The sequence below is a fragment of the Nilaparvata lugens genome, chromosome 8 (assembly GCF_014356525.2).
Source record: "Nilaparvata lugens isolate BPH chromosome 8, ASM1435652v1, whole genome shotgun sequence".
Taxonomy (NCBI): Eukaryota; Metazoa; Arthropoda; class Insecta; order Hemiptera; family Delphacidae; genus Nilaparvata; species Nilaparvata lugens.
The window spans coordinates 20,959,828-20,980,861 of record NC_052511.1 but is presented as its reverse complement, the minus strand read 5'-3'; the positions used below and the strand labels follow the sequence as shown (position 1 = coordinate 20,980,861).

The window sequence follows — 21,034 nt, the reverse complement described above, 5'->3', positions numbered from 1 at the left end:
TATCTCACCTGTCAAACTATACTTGCGGTTCTCACCACGCTGACTGACCGACTCCAGATTATCCTCCTCGGCCTTTGTCAACTCTCCCACGGTGTCCGACTCCTGAATTCTCTCCATCGAGTGATACCGCTCGTTGAGGCGACTATGCGACAAGCCCAGGGTGTCCAACTTGGAAGGCACGCTTCCCGACACTGAAGCAGGTGACAGCAGATTATCCAAGGATCTTGACCGGCCTGGTTTGTCGAAATACCGGTCGTTCAATGCCGACTGTCTGGAGAGGTCCGTGTAGGCCGGGGTGTGTTCCCTCGAGACCGAACGTACTTTCTGTACTACGACTGTGGGTTGCGGTGGAGGAGGTTGCGGCGGAGGTACTGTGGGTCGTCTAGCAGGTTGCGGTTGCGTTTCCGGCATGATCTTTGTACTAGTACAGATCAATGGTGTCTGCTGTTGTACCGTGGGGAACATAGGAGGCAACTCCAGCTCCGATATTGCGTCCATCACGTAATCCAAACCATTTCGCTCCCCTTGATCTTCCAAGGATATCGTCCAACCATGACACTCCGCCACCCCGCGCTCCGCTAATACTGCCGCACAAAGGTTCTCACACCTTGTCCAGGAGTCCACACAACTCGTTACACTCTCTCCATCGGCGAAATGCAGCTGCAAAGCCATGTTCACACGTTTCCGGTTCGCTCTCCACTCCAACAGATTCGGCGGGTAAGATCTCAACCACTGGTTGTGACTTGCGAGCAGTTTTTGTTGACACACCGCTTTGTAACCGTCATACCCGTGATCCGACACGTATTTCAGCAAAAACTTGTAGAGATAAGACGAGGGAGGAAAAACAGAGAGACAGTTAGCCATCAACAACCAGCCCCGTTCACAGTTGGTCGCGATGTCGTTCCTCCAAGTCTGATTCACAAGCTGACACAAGATCTCATCCCTCAACTTTTCATTGGACAATCCTTTGTAGGCTATATAATCTCCCAACAACTGTTCCTTCTTCCCTGTCAACGTCTCATCATTCATGAACCGCAATATCAACTTAAACAACGCCAATGAATCCGCAAAATCAGAATCTTTAGCCTTGTTTAGGAACGGGGTTTTAATCGGTTCCCGTTTCATGCCCCACACATGAGACTTGAAGTAAATGTTTGTGAACTTTGAGAACGCGTGTTGATCAATGTCTGACGGCAAGGAGGCTTGGATTTGTTTCTCGATGACTGGACCAACAACTTTGACCAGTTGTCGCTCGTTGTGCACAGGCTGCCATTCTTCGAGCTTGTTGAACATGAATGCCAGCTCGGCCGGGATGTCGAGGTGGTTGACCCCCGCCACGGCGATTGTGCGGTTCGCCTTCTCCTGCTCCTCTTTTTGTGCCTTCACCTTGGCGCGTTCTCGTGCCATTTCGGCGCGTCTCTTCATTTCCTCCTGAATAAAAGTTAAAAATGATAGATTGATGAAATCCATACAAAATTATTACCATTTGAGAGACATTGTATCATTTCATGAGAGCCATCGAAATCGGTTTAAAGATTAAAATAGAAACAAATGGATGGATCAGTTATTCATATAAGTGAAATAGTTTAATTAGAAAAATATTGTATGAATAAAGTTTGAATATTCGAATAAAAGCAAATAAATAAACTAATCACACATGTAAATAATCATTTCATGGAGGCGGTGATTGTGAGTAAAAATGCAGATGAAATCTAATAAAGATGTTGATATTTAATCAGTAATTAATAAAACTGGTAGATAATAATAGGTTCATGAGATAGATGGTCAGTATGAAGTTGAAAATTTCAAATAAAATTAGTGAATAAAGGTTGGCCAACAATTTATACAAAAAAAAATCACACCAAGTGCGCAATACAATTATAAAGGTTGCAAATTCAAATATTCATCTATATGAAAATGATTTATAGAGAAATCATAATATTCTATGAAAAAATTATTGATAATAATAGAAGGCAGCGGTAAATATGAACAAAGCAAGTGGCGCTGGGGTCTAGTTAGACTGGTAATCACGTATTTATAAATTAAAATTAGAAGATAATTGAACGAGGTAAACTGGGCATTAATTACATTAAAATGACAGAGGGATTGAAATTGAGCATTGTAAAATGTATAAACTGGAGCAAAATAAAGTTCAGAATAGTTGTATATTTTCCAACAATATCATCACTTGTCAAGCTGCTATAGTGGGACTGACTTTCAAACTAACAGTATTGGTTGAATGAGACACATTGGATGCTATTTATGGGAAATGCTGTCAGTTCAAAGTGAAACTCACTAGAAATGCCTCAGAAAGCATCACGCGAGTCGCTTGTTTTGAGTCAACACAAAGTTTTCATTGAATTCAGTGCATGCATTGTGTCTCCATTTAGCAAAGCGTGTAGCAAAACTAACGAATCGTTGCTCAAGTTTGAGACGTCTCTTTGTCACGCAATTAAACCAAGTACAATTAATTAATTGAAACATGTAGGCTACAGAGCATGCACAAAACTTAGTTTTAGCTATCTTTTTAGTAATGATTTGCATTCTAAAGTACCCCTCCATAAAATGATGACAAAACTCTGGTTTGAAATAATTGAATAAACCTATTACTATATTTCATTTCCACGATTCCAATAAATTAGCCATATCAACATTTTATATAGGGGATTGCTCTATTTAGGTAATTATTTTTCTTAGAGGAATCAACTTCAAATATGAATGAAACTAATATGAGACTGGCATAAAAAAGGTAAATTACCTTCAATTGTGTGTATCTCTTTCTTTGACGTTTCCCTCTGAAGTGAGCCTGTGCTTTGACAATACCTTTCCTCAAGGTCATGTACTTCTTTCTCTCCCTCCATCCTCTGTAACAAGCAATGGACACATGCAAATAAATATTACTTCTTAAGAGAATTGATTTTCAAAACTATTCTAATTCGATAAACATACTTCAAAAGATATCAGGTTTCGTTGCGAAAAAAGAATGTTTTGGAAATAAAAGTCATATGCAATAGCAATAACAGAAGTTTTTTTTTCTTATTACAACTATTTATATGTGAAGATTACAGTCACCACTCGATTTGATAATACCTATATCCATTTACCCGTAGTGGTATAAAATAGAAAATTGAATGATGACATACAATATATGAATAATTTTACTTGAACTATATTATATTATAGAAAGGAATATTATCATTTCGTGTTGTCATACAATTCCTTGTTGAATAAATGTGCTTGAGTAGAAATTCATTTAGAAACTGAAAAACAAAATAAATTGTTCTGTAAAACGTGAAATGAAAACAAACCTGTAAGCAGATTGTAGCTTGATGGCACTTCTCTTAGACGAGGAATAGTGTTTCCTGGCGAGGAAGCCGCGCGTCCACTTCTGCAGGATGACAGCCGCTCGTCTCAGGATGGCGATCCTCTCCCGCTCCAGGGTGCGCTCCAGGTTCTCCCGCAGGAACACCTTCGATGTTCCCAGCTGGTACTCGCCGCTGTGTCGGTCTAGGATCACGTTGCACAGCTCCCTAAACAAACACCATTTTCAACAATGAAATCCTTCACACACCAAGTGTAGCTAGAAATACGTCTTCGTGAGACGTAGCCGACGTATGTCCTCCTAATGTTAATCAATCTGTCTATTTCACACCAGCGTAGCTGGTCATCATGTCAATTATGACATGTTCGTAATAAAAATCGGACATTCTGTACATGCTTCATAAATAATATTCAGCCTATTCTTATGAATAATTTTTTGTTACAAAAGGAAGAGAATATCATTTTGCATACACACGATATAAGATTAAATACATTTCTTTATTATGAATGGTTCAAGAGTTTTTAGGACAGCAAGTCTCAAATTGTAGAAGACAAAATTACTCCCACGACGATTCTACATTAAACATTAATAGGTGCAACAGTCGCAAGATTCAGTTGATGAAACACTTAAGTTCCTGAAATTTCAGTAATTCGGAAAATATGATTCGTAAAAATTTGTAATTCAGTGCTCATTTAAGATAGAAAGTTGAAATCGCATTCATGTTCTTTGAAATTTTAATAGAATTTTTTTTCGTCTGACGCGATTTGGAGGAAATTGCAAAAAAGGGACAGAAATTTCGAAAAAATCGGGACACTCAGTTGACTGCTCAAGGTTTGCATGATCTACACTTTTCATATACTAACTTAAAAAATCATTACACAAAAAATTCAGCTAGTTCGGAATAAAATACCATATTTTCTGATTATTGTATTTGTTTGCTTCATCAAATTCAAATGAATTAATAAATTGAAATGTTATTGTACATGGTGACTATGAACTACAGGTCTCTAACTACAAGACAAACGGAAAATATAACAAATCAAAATCAACTCCAAATATAACAAACTTCAAACATAGCAAACGACGATCGACAATCATAAATATCAAACAACAATAAACAAACCTAGACGGAGTTCCGCGCGGCGGCACAACTCTAGCGGGCATCAGATAGCGGTATCGCTCGGCGAATTCCTGGAAGCGGACCCGGATCGGATAACCAAGTTTGCGAATGCGAATGGTCTCGAGCATGCCCGAGTAGCGCAGTTGTTCGAGCACAATCGGCATGTCGAACTTCATCGCTGCCTTGTCGTTGTTCGGCTTAACGCAGCGTACGAACCAAGGGTTGCATCTGAAATAATACAGGACAGAAGTATGACACAGAGTACGGAGTTCTAATAATAGATAATAATCGATAGTTCTAATAATAGTAGATAATTGAGAAATGTTGGAGAATTGTTTTATGGTGGAGATAGTGGTCTGAGCTTGGAAGACATATTGCTCAAAATTTGAAAATCATTCTATCATATAATGAAGGATGGAAATAAAATTGACTGAAACTTACTTGGACATGGACTCCAGCAGCTGTTGTAATGAATCGTGGAACCTGGCGGCCACTGTGGGAGTACGAGGCTTCATGGTGATGAAACGTCCATTGGACTTGTTCAAAGTTTTCGAAGCTTCTTGACTAGTTCTCACTGACACAAACATCTTGCTCAGCATCTGGAACAATAAACGTTTATTAAATAAAATGTACATATTATTCTGAATATAGTAGGCTAAGATTGCCAAGTTGTGATTTGAATCGGACTTGAATAAAAATCATATTTGCATAATATAGAAATGTAGATGTATCACAGAATCTAAGTTATTGAAATCAAAACATCACTTGATTTGATTTAACCAGAATTAGTCTAGTTTCATTTTTTCAAAATAAAGTACAAGATTTTGTACTTTTATGCAAGCTGACAAGATACAACTTAGCACTGATTTATAAAAGTTATCCATTGTTCATCCACTGATAATGATACCCATATTAGTCCTGGTTTTGGAAGTGGATGATAGGGAGAATGGAGTTCAGAGTTGGATATACCTACAGTTATAGTTCCATTAAAACTATCAGGAAGTGACTTTCCTATGGAGCAGTCCCCGGGCAGTCACCCTTTCAACAGTAAACCCTGCCTATTAGGCCTCATCCAATACCTACTATTATTTCAGGCAATACCTACTATTACTAAGTAATAGTAGGTATTGCCTCATCGCTCATAATACGTCAGAATATGAATATTAAATATTGTACTGACTACTATACTGCCGCCAATATAAGATTCAAGCAACTGAGTTTGATGTGATAAAAAGCCAAAATTATGTAGCTCAATTCAATCCTTCACCTTTTGCAAGAGGAGAATGTCATCCTGCGACTCACTGCCAACAAACGAGGTTCTCTTATATTGGCAGTGCAGCAAGAAAATTTATCCATTTAAAAGATTATATATATTTTTTGTTATTCATTTTACAGCATTTTTTACTTTTATTTATGGCATATTGTATTTCATAACTTCCTTATTCCATTAAGGAATCTTCCTTTTGCCGGTGTTTTTGCCTCACCTACTGTACTTTATGCATATGAACATAAATTGAATCTTTTTATAACTATTATTTATAATATAAAGGATATCATTTCGTTATTACATCTAATTAAATAAATGTATGTATCTTGGTTTAAGTGCAGTAGCATATACTTATATTTAGTTTTTGTAAAGCTTTTTTGTATATTGTTTTTGGCAAATAAAATTCATTCATTCATTCAAAAAAAAGTGCAGTAGCATATACTTATATTTATTTTTTGTAAAGCTTTTTTGTATTTTGTTTTTGGCAAATAAAATTCATTAAAAAAAAAAAAAAATTCACTGTATTGAAATTGTTTTTGTTTTGCAATAAATATAATGTGTTTCGCTCTTTCAATACTCTCTTTATCTATGAAACCTCATTTCATATCAAAGTACAAAACTTGATTATTCTATTGATAAATGTTGATTTTCTCGAAGTTTCAGAAGGTTGTTTACTCACAGGCAACGAGCTCGATATCAACAGCTCGACGACGTCAGGCCGGAGCGTGTCCCGATTCTTGTCCAGGAAGCCCTCCACATTGTACCAGACGGGCCCCGCATAGTGGCGAATGCCGAATTCGGGTCCATTCAGCCTGGGCCTCGAGTACAACTCGTTGAGTGCGTGGTTGTAGTGGCACTTCTCCAGGAAGGAGAGGTCGGTGGCGCGAGGGAAGTTCGACTCGTCGTCCAACAGGTGCAGGATTCCCACTGGCTTCTTCGACAGCAGGTGGATCACTGGCATGTTGTCCTAACAAACAGAACAACATTTGTTACTCTACAATAGAACTAAATACTTCTACTACTGCCAATATTGACCAAAGAACTAAATAGCAGAATAAAATTTGAAGAATGAACCTATCCAAAAATTCTACGGAAAGAGTTTTATGAGAAAATTGGAGTGATAGTGAGGTCCACGTTATAATGACAGTATTCGATCAACTCTGGTTTTGCTATCCTTGTCTATCATTCGACAAAGCCGGTGGTACTATCCTTTTCTAGGTCCACAACGATGCCAATTATGTTTTTGACAGTGTAGAAATATAATTAATTAATGCAGAGAATCAACATCGCTATTCTCCTATCTTTATCTATTGCCATTATAACATGGACCTCGCTATAGGATCATCAGATTGTTGATTGTTCACTTTTGCTGTTTGTTCTAAAAATGGACAGCCTCTTTTGAAAATGAGTTGATACTGCCCTGACATTCGATAATTGAGCCTAAGGTTAATGGTTGATTCGATTCAATTGATAGGTAGAATTTATTTCAATTCGAAATTCATTGACTATCATTATAACAATACCATTCACAAAATCAAGACCTGTTGTTTTCACCAAACACAATTAATACCTTTTATGATAACAATCATGCACTTGAAAGTGGTGAGTTTGCTACATCAAAAGCAAAAGTTACAACATATTTATAGAGGCTTATAGCTTCATGTCAAAACAAGCATGAATTATTTTATTTATTAGGCCTACATCAAAAGCAAAAGTTACAACATATAGAGGCTTACAGCTTCATGTAAAAACAAGCCTCATTGAATATTCATTGGTTACACATACAGAACTAAATTAATAAGAAAGAAATATTTCTTCTATCATAAAGAATTTTTTCAGTCCTACCATTGCAATGGAAAATTAGAATTCAATCCTTCATTCTGACTTGATTTACTTTTCATTGGCCGGAGTTATACTTTACTATCAGTTTAATATTGTGATATTAGTGGTAAATAAGTATTGTTGCTTCACTTTGTAATTGTGTTGTGTGAACATAGTCCACGCATTATCGAATCCAACTTCAGTGCTCCATTTTTTGAGCTTTTTTGTCTGATCTTCCATTCTAATATTGAAATAGAAGTTTGACGATTCTACTCGACCAATTCTTTTCTCAACAAAGTCAACATCATTTCCAATAAATTATCCCTCTTGTGTAACAATTTTGCTTCGAATAAATAGTAGAATACATTTCTGAGTGAGCGAACAATTTAACCATGAGCTAAGGGCTTTGCTTCCAATTTGAAATAATGTATTTCCAAGAACAATTGAATAAGAAAAGATCAAAGATAGAAGTATAATAATCCCATTGTTCACATTTTCCCATTTTCATTACTTTTCCAAGTCCAAATAGACTATTTGAAGAAAAACAATTCACATCGGGCACATTGATTATTCACAGAGAAGAAAGCGCACAGACTGATAATAGAAGTAGCTTATTCAGACGACTCATTGCGAATTCAGAATAATCATTGCTTATTGCTTATTTGAATACTTACAGAATAAGTAATGTTCTGCCAGACGATTTTCTCTTTGGCGTATTCTTGTTGCTCCAACTTGAAAATGTGTTTATTGAAATAAAACTGGAGATTTTCGTTTGCATAGTTGATACAAAGCTGTTCAAAGCTGTTTTCCTGCGAAAAAATAACAATTTTGAATTACATTTTTCTATTCACTGTGTAGTGAGATTCACTTACAACCGCCATTATTTCTTACAGAGCAAAATTAATGACTCCATTCAACCAGAGCTAAAAATTTTTAGAGCTTCATACTGTACCAAAAACATAAGGAAATTAGAATCTCGCCAACAATTGTCCGAAGAAATATTCCTTCCTCATGGAATATTATATACAACTATTAGAATATTGCCAACAGTAATTTGTTGAGATATTTTCTCCTGATAGAATATTAAATACGTCTAGCAGATGCTGTGACTAAAAGAGTTCAAGAAGTCTGCTACAGTAATCGATCTCTTGAATTTTCACCAGAATGTTATTCAGATCTGAGTCAAGCTGTGTCTTCTCTAAAAAAAATAATGCATAAGAAATCAATCAACAGCAGTGCAACTTATTGGAATTCACTGTGAATTCGTTGGAGTAGATGTTACTTGTTTTTCAAAATTAGAATTCAAGATATTCTATACTCTTAGTTTCTTCCATACCGTCTGTCATTACTTTTGTTGATATTGCATCTAGCTCCAACTTCATTTTTGATCTTCGATAGCCTACTGTCTTTCAGGCTGGATTTGAAAGAGTTTCACGACTCTTGATAATTCAAATCTCAAGTCAAAATAAAGTTGGTTTGTATTCATTAATTTATGAAGTAAAATTTTTAGAATATTGTCGAGCTGTTCAATAGAGCTTGTAGCTTTATACAGTAATAAATACAACACTGTATGATGAAGCGATAAATGGCATTTGTGAATTGTTCAAATTTATTATTAAATGTAAATGGAAAATTAATTAAAATTTTTAAAGCTTTCATAAATAAAGTTTGGTAATATTTCTAGAATATTTATTTTGCCAATTACGAAATACATAAGGCAAATGTAAATGTAATGACAAATGTGAATGTAATTTGTTTTGGCACAGCCAGACTTGTGCGCTAACTGTGAGGAAGTGTTTAAAAAAGTGATACTTTTCTCAGTAGCGATAATGCAACACCAATCTTAACAACTCTGCTAGATATTAGTTACAGTACAGCCAAGTTTGAAAAATTCTGCTCACTTTGAAATCCTCGAATCCGAATATATCCAAAATCGAAATGGCGGTTGTCTTTTTGGTGCCTTTGTAGACAATATGGTTGATTCTGGCCACCAACCATGCGAACAGTGAGCTGTACAAAGCCTTGGCGAATGCATCTCTTGCATCCAGGGCTTGGTCTATGCTTAGAGCTGTTAGGAGACGTTCGTTTCTTGCTTCCTGCAATGAGAAATACAAAAATTGAATTTTTGAACTGCAAAAGTAAAATTCCATCAACAAATCTGTCAAAATACGATTTTAATTGAATGCGAATTTGATGAAACATTTTTTAACTTCTTTTCTGCATAAGTGCAAGCTTCAAAGTCACACAAGAAAAAACATTATAAAATTACAGTCATCCTATAGAAAGGTGGATTATCTGATTTACCCAAGAATGAAGTGAATTAGATATATTTAGGATAAGATGATTAAATCATCGAACAAACAAAAATACTGCAGTAAATTCAAAATAGTCACATAGATAAGAGCTTGGTACTTTTGAAATTAACAAACATTTTTAAAGATGTACTAATTAAAAGTTGAATAACTTGAAAAAAGCAATTCTTTGAAAAAATACTCACAGTAGTTTTAGTGGTGAGTGCCTGTTTGATACCATCGACACTCAACTGCAGTAGATGGCCAGTCCAACGGATCTCAGCGTCCGAGCCAATCTCCACTCCTTCCTGGCCGTGTTTCAATTGTTTTCTATGGAAGTATACGTTTCCCAAGTGAAGAACTGTGGAAAAGTTACAATAAATCATTTAAATATATTCATAAGTAACATCAAGTGATGAATTTCAATAGGTTCTGATGCGATTTCACATTTTCCAGATTAAGAACAGTGGAAAAATCAGAATAGCAATTATTATGAAATAATGACAGTAGAATCGGATGTTTTATTGTAACATTTAATTTTACGACGTTTTATTTAACATAGTGAAAAATTTATTTAAATTCTACGAGTTTTTAAATGAGCTCGTTTCGAACTGTGAAAATAGCAATTTACTTGACATTTATTCAAATTTACTTCAATCTAATGAATTAGCAGTTAATTTTATCTTCTTCCGATAGTACTATTTTTATAGAATTCATATTCTGAACAAGGATATACTCCGAACTCTACAACGTTGTATCAAGCTTGATGATTTTTTTTGTGGGCCCTTAGTACTTGGCTCTTCTGCAGTTTAATGAATTGAATTTGAATTAAACGTATTCATAATGTTCAAGTAACTAGGCACTTGATGACAAGAAAGCTTCAAAGAACTTGAAGACTAGAAAGTTTCAAGTCACTTGACACTTGAACTCAAAAAAGTCTTTAAAAAATGTTTCTTATATCACAATATTCTACTAAAGTATTACCTGATGCAAGTATTCTAAAAATGGTGTCCTGCTCTTCAGATGTGAAACCTAAAACTTGCATGGCAGACAAAAGAGACTGGAAGTCTTCACCATCGTATTTCCCGTCGATTTCACAATTTCCACCCTGAAAGCAAACATTTCTCATTACATTTCAATCTATAAAAATTGGAGTAGATACATGAGCTCTGCAATGAAATTGGATTTGATTTGTAACATGGAAAACATTAATTATTTTGTTTAATACTCTTGATAGAGATCAAACTGATTTTTGAGCAAATAACATTTTGTCATAGGTAAAGTGAAAGTTTTTTAAAAATTATAACAAATTGAAAAATATGGAAAGAGACTATGGTACCTATATTTTGAAATAATAAGCAACATTTAATTGAAAATAGAGTAAAAAAAACGTGTTTCTTGTCTTGATTCATAACATTTTTTCTTTCAATGTTGTTGCCTACTGTAAATGTTTAATGTTCGATAATCTAATCACAGTGTCAAAATTAATACTAAATTGATAAGCTCACCTGGTTGAGATAGAAGTATTTATCAGCAGACAACAGTCCATACTTGAGAGCATTCTCCTCAGATAATCCGGCTAGGAGCTCATAGAAGACATGGTAGTTTCTCTCCTCTGGAGCCTGGGTCACTATTCTCGACTTCTCTAGAAGGTATTCGGTAACCTTGGCTCCCAGTATCACTCCACTTGAGAAAAAATAAAGAATAATGAGTACTGTATACCTTGAAAAATAAATCTCATATAATAATTATTATGCAATTATGAAAGTGTGATGCCGGTTTGATTAATGATTTCTTTATCACATTCTGGAGGTTAAATACTTTGTTAGTTCTGAATAGCTGTTTGAAACATCAAATACCTACTGAATTATTTACACGGATTCAGTAATGTAATGATATTATTATATGATATTAACACCGACAAATATTCAGGTTCAATACCAAATTATAATAATGTGATAAATCTTCTTGATGTAAACTCATTGAATAATACTTGTTCTTGAACAATCTACACAGAGCATTCAAATATTAAGGTGATCACAGTAAGTAATGGTATATAATAATTTTCTGCAAAATCACGGTTCTAAGAAATTGATTGATTAATCAAATAATTAATCAATCAATTTCTTAGAACCGTCATTTTTTAGACATTAAATTCATCACACAACATCAATTTACATATATCCTAACATCAATGACACGAATAACTTTCACTCTCTTCTTGTATTTTCTTTTCGTATAAAGTAATAGAATTCATCTCCGTCTATTCCTCAGAAATCCAACAGTAATACAGCGGAATTCCTGTACCTACAACATATACGTCCATACATCACTGTCAAATACAAATTAGCGACTCTTTCAGCCGACTTGTAGAGCAGGTCGACTCAAACAAGCAAATACCTCAACATGACCAACTTACCGACTCCAATAAACTCACCACAAATACTCGCTAACCTAAACACACATTATTCCCCGGGTGACAGAATTGCTGTTCGACAGTTGATAGATTTAGGTGTACTCCAACACCCATATGTGGCAGTGGCACACAAGCGGATATCTATCTTGTTAGTGACTCAAGGGACAAAGTTTGCAACAAGTAGCAGGCAAGTTTGCAACATTTGACTCACTACAATGGTGGAGACATTGATTTATTACATGGGAAGACGTCCGAACAACCAACTCTGCAAGTTTCGGGTCGGAGGATTCTTTGCAAGTTGCTGAACTAAGCAAGCAACGGAAAGGACAGGGATAGGGACAGGGAAGTTCAGTTGCTACTTCAGAAGGCAAGACAGCAACTCTTGGGCTTATTTTGTGCTAAGTACGTAGTAGTAACTAGTTGATGGAGATGCTGAAAGAGAAGAATAAGAGGAAGTAGAGGAAGGATGAGGAGGAGGAGGAGGAGGACGTGGTGGAGGAGGAGGAAGAGGAGGATAAGGATGAGAAGGAGGATGAGGAGGAGGTGGTGGTGGTGGTGGATGAGGAGGAGGATAAGGATGAGAAGGAGGATGAAGAGGAGGATGAGGAGGAAGAGGAGGAGGAGGAGGAGTAGGAGGATATGGAAGGGGTTGAGCAGAAGTAGGAGAGGAATAAGAAAAGATGGGAAAGTAATATAAAAAGATGATTGTAAAGTGGTGGATGTAAAGAGGATGAAAGAGTAGATGACAAATAAGTGACAAAGAAATTATGTAAGAAGGAGTACAGGTAGAGTAGGTGGTTACACCTAGACGATAATAATAAAGATGATGATGATGATGATGATGATGATGATGATGATGATAAGAAGGAGGAGGGCAAATGATCGGAAAGTAAAGGGAAGAAGTGAGTGAAGAAGGGACAAGGAAAGAAAATGAGAGAACAAGGGCGAAATATGAGTTGAAAGAGGAGGAGACAAAGTGGGAAGTACCTGGTAAATGAGATGTAAAGAAAGGAAAGCAAGGGGAAATACAGGGAATGAGAAGAAAAAGACAAAATGGGATAAGGATTGAATCTAAATGAACTAGATATTAGAGTCATTAGGGAAGATGTATGAGAAAATCTGAGGATAATAAATATTTGTATTGAAAGAGATTTTGTGGTTGATATGGAGAAACAGTAATAGATAAGAAGTACGATGGTGATATGAGAAAGAGGAGAAGGTTTGATGAGATAAGATGGAGATGAGTTCGAGTAGATGAAAATGAATAGGAGTAGAAGGAGGAAAAGAAGCAGAAGAAGGACGTGGAAGAGGAATGAGTCATGAGGAGGAGTGGATAGGAAGAACTATAGATTGTGAGAATCACTTTAAACTGTTAGGATTCCTTGTGAAGAACATCAATGCTTCCCACTGAACAAATTATGACAGTTTAAATTGAATCTCACTCTAGGAAAAGCAACACATAAGACTCAGGACTTAAGACTTTGAATAAGAGGAAACAAAATAATATTTTGTAGTTGAACAAAGCGCTGAAAACATTGAAATGATAAATAGTGCTTTTCCTGGCCACTCATCCTACTCTTTAACTTCTCTCACTTTTCTACTCCTTCTCTGTGTTCCATACTTAAATCATCAGTCAATAAATGATCTACAATTAGAACCATACTCAGATTCACGTTTCAAAGTCAGCGTCCGATTAACATTGGTTTGCTGTCCTTATCTGTCATTAGAGAAAGCATATAGCTCTATACGTTTCCAAATCCGCACCACTGCCAAATTGCCAGCAATGGAAGAATAAAAGTAACTACCACAATATTCAATCTTAATCAAGAAAATTCATTATTGAATCGATAAAATATATTTTTCATTGATGAATATAATATTTTTGAGGTATAATAATAATTGATCATAATTAACAAGGATCAACAATTAATACTAGATCAGATTACATGAATCACATCTATCTACTGTAGAAGACGGTTGAGAAGGTAACCTGACAAAAACCTTCCTATCATTGTTACTGACTTAAATACGCAAATCTCACTATAGAGGTGAATTATTATTTAATATTGCTAGTATAGGTTTGAGTTGATGTCTGATTCAATTTGGTGTTGCATTGAATGTTTTGTATTACTTTCCCATCTTCCAATTTCAATTTTGTTATGTGTTATTGTATCTAACACGGTATTTAGATAAAAATATATATATACCATGGTATCTAGTAATTTTTTTGATTTTAGGGATTTGTTCCAAAAGATTCTGCTATTAGTGTTTGTATTTCCTACATAGCCTAGTAAATTTTATATATTTCCTGGCTGAAATAAATAATTCATTCATACATTTATTGATTCAAGATACACAATTATTCATTGAGATAATTGGGGTAGGACAAATAAGCACAGCCCAAAACTATTCCTCTCACGAATTTTGATACATATTTAGTCCTGAAAGAATGTTATTTTTTTCAACTCTATAAAAATGTTGTCATATTTACTGAGAAAACAGTTACAAACAAGTGAATTGAATTGAACTACTTACTCCTTGAAGTGCACCTCGAGGAACTTGCCGAACCGGGACGAGTTGTCGTTGCGCACCGTCTTGGCATTGCCGAATGACTCGAGTAGCGGCGATGCCTCGAGGATCTGCTCAGTGATGAGGTTGGAGGGCGCCTTGTTGACTGCGGCCAGGTACTGCATCACCAGCTTCGTCGACTCTGTCTTGCCCGAGCCGGACTCACCAGAGATCACCACCACCTGGCTGCTACGGGGCAGCGCGCTGTATGCCGCCGACCCGATCGCGAACAGGTGCCTACAACACCACAATCCCCCAAAATATAAAGAATGCTTTTTAAAGAATGCTTGTAGAGGAACAAACATAAAGGCAAAACATTCGAATACTTGATAAAGAGTAGGCCTATAGGTAATTTCAAATACTTCTTCTTCTTCTTCTTCTTTATCTATCCCAATTTGCCGTTTTCACAGCGTTGGGTGGTCGCCTCGGATCCATCTTCTCCACTGCTCTCTGTCCGTAGCCATTCTCTTCAACTGATTCACGGTCTTGCCTCTTTCTGCTGCTATCCGTGAAACAATCGCCTCCCATGTTACCCGTGGTCTTTCTATCGGTCGTCTGCCTTGTGCCCTGGCCTCCATGTATTGGCGAGGCTTTCTGTTTTCGTCCATTCTCAGGAGATGTCCATACCAGGAGAGTATCCGTTCATCGATTGTTGTTTCAACCGCTTTAATGTGTAATTCTTCCCTTATGCGGTCATCTCTCACTCTGTCTCGTCTTGTTTTCAATTTCAAATACAATAAAACAAAATTGATTTCTTTAAAAAATTCTTTAAATGTTTGGAAAGGAACCAGCATACAAGTAAAGCATAGGTACTTGATAAATAGTCATAGGTGATTTCACATATAATAAATGAAATTAATTTTATTGAAAATACATATTTCAAAAGTATCATTTCCAAAATTAGAACAAAACAATCAATTTCTTTAAAAATACAAATTACAATTAATTTCTTTGAAAAAAATACAAAAGTATCAGTTTCAAAATCAAAACAAAACAAAGTATTTACTTTGAAATGTGAAAAATAGACCCACCATATTTCACAATTCTGCAGAGTCGTGAAATTGGGAGATGAATGATATTGAAACACTTTAAATGCACAAATTATTGAATGCACAACCTTAAGAACTGAGTTCTTATCAGGCTTATACTTGAAAATTCACTTTTTTGAATCATCATTCAAAAAATAAAAATAGTATTGGATATCAATAGTATTGATTCAATGATACACAATTATTTTTAAAAATAATTTGGTAGAGGATCAATAGGCACAGTCCAAAACAGTTCCTCCCCCCAATTTTGATTAATTAAAATAGTTCAGAAAATAGGTTATGTTTTCTCCGCTTTGTAAAATTTTGTCTAATTTTCTGACCAAACACTTGAAAAAAGAAATTTTTAATTTAAAAAGATTGAAATCCCTCGCAGTTAGTACTCAAAACTGTAAAATATTGATTATTATTAGCATTTGAACAAATGCAATTTCTCATTATTTAAATCTGTAAATATTTAAAAAAAATTGTTCCGAAAAAACAATATTGTTTCAATGGGTATTATTGAACAGTGTATTATTCATCAATAAGATACTATGCACATAATTTGAATGTTGAGAGTTGATTCGATGCATTATTATACACTGTACGTGATGTCATTTCAACCATAAAATTATCGTAGTTCGTGATTCAGAACAGTTTTATCACTACATCATTGTTATTCTGGAGCCTTTCCAAAACCGATGTTTGACACTCTAAAATTGATTGTTAGTATTTATTAAAATGACATATATTGTTCACGTGCTAAGATCAGGCATGCAAGGAATGTTGAAACTCAACTATCTGAGAACTGGTATTAAAATGGGCTTATCACTTACGGTGGTAGACTGCCAAGAATTTGCCCTTCATATTTCTTGACCACGTCAAGGCCATACATGTCGTACATCTTGTAGGGATTTACTGCTATTAGTATACTCCCTACGTAGGTCTGGAACAGATATGAAATTTATTATTCATTTGAATCAAGAGATATTTCTTAATACTATGCCATGAATGTTTTCAAATGAAGGTGATTGTGATTGAAAGAGAGGTAATCTTTCGCTATCTTCAGCTTAAAAATAGCTTGTAATCAAAAGCTACCCTCGGCATGGTAAAAATACAGACTTGCAGAGATTTTGAAATATATAGAAAAAAGTTACGATAAGCAAATTTTCAACAAATTAGTATGAATGACTTCATGGGATCCTAGAATCGTTTTTACTGATTAATGAGTATCTACTTTGAAGAGAAGCTTATAATATAGGAGAAAACTTTTGAAGAAGAGGAATAGAATGTTTCATTCAATGAATGATCAGCAATAATGTGAATCAAAATCTTTGTTGTCAAATATTTATTATCTGATAGACATATGAGAGATTCTCATTCATACAAACTCATTTGAATTCAGAAGGGGTGAATGGGCCTGTATTAGGGTGCGTACAGATTTACGCGCCGCGAACATATCTGTATTTTCACAGAAACGGTAAGATACAGATATAAAAAAAGCTTGGCATCAGCTGATTAAAAGTGAATTGCTCATGTTCGCGGCGCGTATATCTGTACGCACCTTTACAGTTACTTTGACAGTCAACACTTGATTTTTTCACTGAATATGCTTAATATTTAAATTGAAGCACGAAAGAAACAATTTATTGACTCCTATAAGGAATCAATAAGCGACACAAAAGGAAATATTTCGGTACAATACAAGAAAAACATTTCAAAATTCATTAGAAATTTCAATACCGTGATGCATAATGAATGTAATACTCACATAGATCAGTTCCCTGTCGTAACGTATTTTCAGGTTCCATAGTAATGATGCTTCGTTGAGATCTCTGTAAATGGAGAATACATTATTGATATCCTGGTTACACATTTTATACAGAAGTCTATTGAAATTATTACTTCCATCTGTGATAATGTCATCTATCCAATAAACAATAAACATGTTGATTTGAATTCAATTACTTCGAATTCATTTGTGTTACTACACTGATTTCAATTCAGTTGTCTTATGTTGATTTGTATTATATTGTGGATGGTGTGTTAACTCCAATCTTCTGAGTTGGAGTCAGTATGGTAATATTAATTCAGTATGGTACATATTGCTTCCATTTGAGATCAGATTTTCTAGTGTTCGGTTAATTAGTTGACAAATTGTGTTTATTCTGTTGATGTTTGTGACCTGTGTAGTGAATGATTGAGCTGAGATGTCTCAGCTGTGGTTACTCCATTAACGGAGCTGGATTAGACTGTAAGAGTTGGACACTTGACTGAATAAAGAGGCGAATAATTAAGATATTAGAAAAGAATTGAGACTGAATTGCATTGATGTTCTGTAAATTAAATACATTACTAAATTGAATGAATAATGTTGATAAGATACTCACGAAAGTTGTATCATATCTTCGATTCCATTTTGTCCAAGATCCTGCCTTCTCCTGACCCCATTGGCTGAGGTGAGCGAGAATACCTGGGGCTGCAACAGAAACATACATAAATATCAATTAGTGGATGACCAGTCAGAAAATGAAAAAAAAAATAGAAGAGCATCGTCAAAGATAAAAGTTTCAACAAAAAATTATAGTGTATCAAGTGATCCAGTCGCTAATGAGAATCAACATACAAACTCGTACATATATTCCGAAATATGATCATGAATACTCTTGTATTTCACAGGATAAAATGGGTTGAAATGAGAATCATTATTCATTGAATCCTGTTCTAATCAATTTATCTTCAATTTCAATTGTATAATCACTTTTTGAGGAAAAGTGAATAGTCATGAATAAGAATGAAAATATAATAATTAATAGGGAGTAGTTGGTATGCTAGTTGTAATGTAAATTGAACGTTCATGGAATTTGCAGTAGATTGGACCTTGCAATAAACACATCAAGTGTATGAAAAAGAGAAATAAGTAGATGAATGAAGAAGATAAGGAAAAAGGAATAGAGATAGTAGTGAAGTAGACAGAGGAGAGAAGGTGGAAAAGAAGCTGGAGTTGGAGTAGAAAGAGGAATAGAAGCAGAGTGGGTGAAGCAAAAGGAGGGGAAGGCGGAGACTGAATAGGTAGAAGAAAAAGAACAGGAAAAACAAGAAACAGAACATTAAATGTTAAAAGAACCCTTGTAGTGTAAGCGAGCAATACAGAGTACAACTTCAAATTTCCATGGGGAATATAACGCCGCCACTACCATTCTCATTCCGAAATGGCATCAACTAAAAAAACCACTTGTTCAACTCGGCGAGTAGAAATTTCTATTGTCCTTCATCATACACAATTTCTGAGTCTACTTTCTCAGACACTCAACGAATTTCAGAGACGAAAACAACCTGCTTTTTTGTGTCAGTCTCGGAAAAAATGTACTAAAACTTTCCGAGAGACAAATTTTGCATGTGGGGAAAAGTTTTCGACGAAATTGAACCGTGACTATGTTATTGCTTTAGAATGTGTGATGTATTGCAAAATGTGACATTTCAACTCCAAGTAGTATATCATACATGCAATATTTTTCCAGTTCACAAGTCGAAAATAAATTGTCATCGAGTTTTATCAAATGCTATATTTGATTCAAGTTTTATTCCTGAAATTTATCTATGAATGTTGCAAATGCTGAACAGTGAACAAAATAATCATAAAAAATCCATCCATCAATTCAGTGAAATACAGAAAATTGCACAAACAAAAATCAAATTTCAACCTCTGAACAAAAATTACAAATCTCACGTCTGATCAGACACCATATCTTGATCTAAGTTAACTTGACCCGCCGTTTAAAGTTCTGTATACAAGGAACACTGTAATACAGAACTAATCTCAAAACTGTAACCAAGCTACATTCCAAGTTAACGGTCGAGACGTTTCTAATTATAAGAAATAATTTTGAAGTTGGCGATGCTTGCAGACATGAAGAGAGCAGAGCATCCACTCGTGTTGTAATCTGGTCCACAGCCAGACTTGCCTCTCTAGGCTAGTCATAACAATTAGGATAATTATCGGAGGAAATCTTGAACGCGTTACTGCTATATTTTTAGGAAGCGGATCTACCGCATGAAATCTAGATAACAGGAGACGATGCAATATAATGCTACATACAGATATACATAATATAGAATAGTTACAGTTCTCCATCAGATTTTATATGTTATCAGGAGTATATAAAGGAATTGATAGATATGATTTTGTTTCAAATCATGTAATGCACTATATACTATAATATTAAAGTAATGAATACGCATCCACATGCATATAATTTTTAGTAGTAGATACGCAACTGCAAATTTAGGTTTTTCCTTTGCAATAGTGACAAAGAACAATAAGAAGTAGAACAAGTTTGACAAAAGGGAAGAAGAGAATAGGGTAGATTAGAAAGTAGGGTAGAGAGAGAAGAGAGGAAAAGAGAAGAAGGTGGAAAAGAAGGAGAAAGACGATAGAAAATAGGTGGAAGAGAATGACTGATTACCAAAATACAGTATATGGCTGAGACCATATACATCGAAGATTCAAGTAGTTTGAGATTGATTGTTCTATGATTAAAGTAGTAAAAGGAGTTTCAGACAGGCAAGTCTTCATTCCGAAGGGAATTTGAAATTCTTCAAGGAACACAGTCTTGAATTGCCAGATTTAGAATATGAAGCAATATTCAATGAAAATCTAATATAATTTTCAATCCTATTTGTAAACAAGAGTTTCACAATCGAATATCCAACAAGATGTAATTGAAACATGAATAAAGCCTCAAAAATACTGATGCCTATCCACCTGAAGCGACTAGGCCTACCCTGGTGTCAGAGAACAGCAAGATAGGGTTAGAGAATTCTACAAGCTGTATCCTCGTAGATTGTAGTTTTGATATTTGGTGACGCAGATTATCAACCACCCGTAACACAATTTGTTGGGTGATTTATCAGGCTATTTGATAAATTTTCTATTGATATCTCAATTTTTCCCATTAAATGACTCCTCATTCTACGAGCATTTGACTTTGAACAAGTAATTGAACAAGAAACTGATTATCTGCAGTTAAACAAAATATCCTTATTAAATAAATCAAAGCTCTCATTTTCATTTAAGGTATAGGGTGAATGATTAATTTGCTTTCAGAGAAAAAAATGAACATCCATAATCAATAAATGATTTTCATGGATAGTTCCGGGATCTATTGATCCTCATCTATGGTATTCAATTCAATAAAACT

The 21,034-nt window shown here is 35.1% G+C and overlaps 1 protein-coding gene across 1 annotated transcript in view; it reads right to left on the bottom strand.

Moving 5' to 3' along the window:
- LOC111050683 (unconventional myosin-XV) overlaps nt 1–21,034 on the bottom strand; it is a 122,253-nt gene that overhangs the window by 42,634 nt on the left and 58,585 nt on the right. The window contains exons 3-17 of the mRNA XM_039435088.1: nt 18,224–18,312; nt 17,605–17,668; nt 16,670–16,779; nt 14,773–15,042; nt 11,330–11,507; nt 10,806–10,929; nt 10,028–10,182; nt 9,432–9,626; nt 8,205–8,339; nt 6,389–6,676; nt 4,884–5,041; nt 4,446–4,670; nt 3,309–3,530; nt 2,759–2,864; nt 9–1,431 (exon numbers count right to left, since the gene is read on the bottom strand). Coding sequence (XP_039291022.1) covers nt 9–1,431; nt 2,759–2,864; nt 3,309–3,530; nt 4,446–4,670; nt 4,884–5,041; nt 6,389–6,676; nt 8,205–8,339; nt 9,432–9,626; nt 10,028–10,182; nt 10,806–10,929; nt 11,330–11,507; nt 14,773–15,042; nt 16,670–16,779; nt 17,605–17,668; nt 18,224–18,312 — 3,742 coding nt within the window. The remainder of the gene's footprint in view (nt 1–8; nt 1,432–2,758; nt 2,865–3,308; nt 3,531–4,445; nt 4,671–4,883; nt 5,042–6,388; nt 6,677–8,204; nt 8,340–9,431; nt 9,627–10,027; nt 10,183–10,805; nt 10,930–11,329; nt 11,508–14,772; nt 15,043–16,669; nt 16,780–17,604; nt 17,669–18,223; nt 18,313–21,034) is intronic.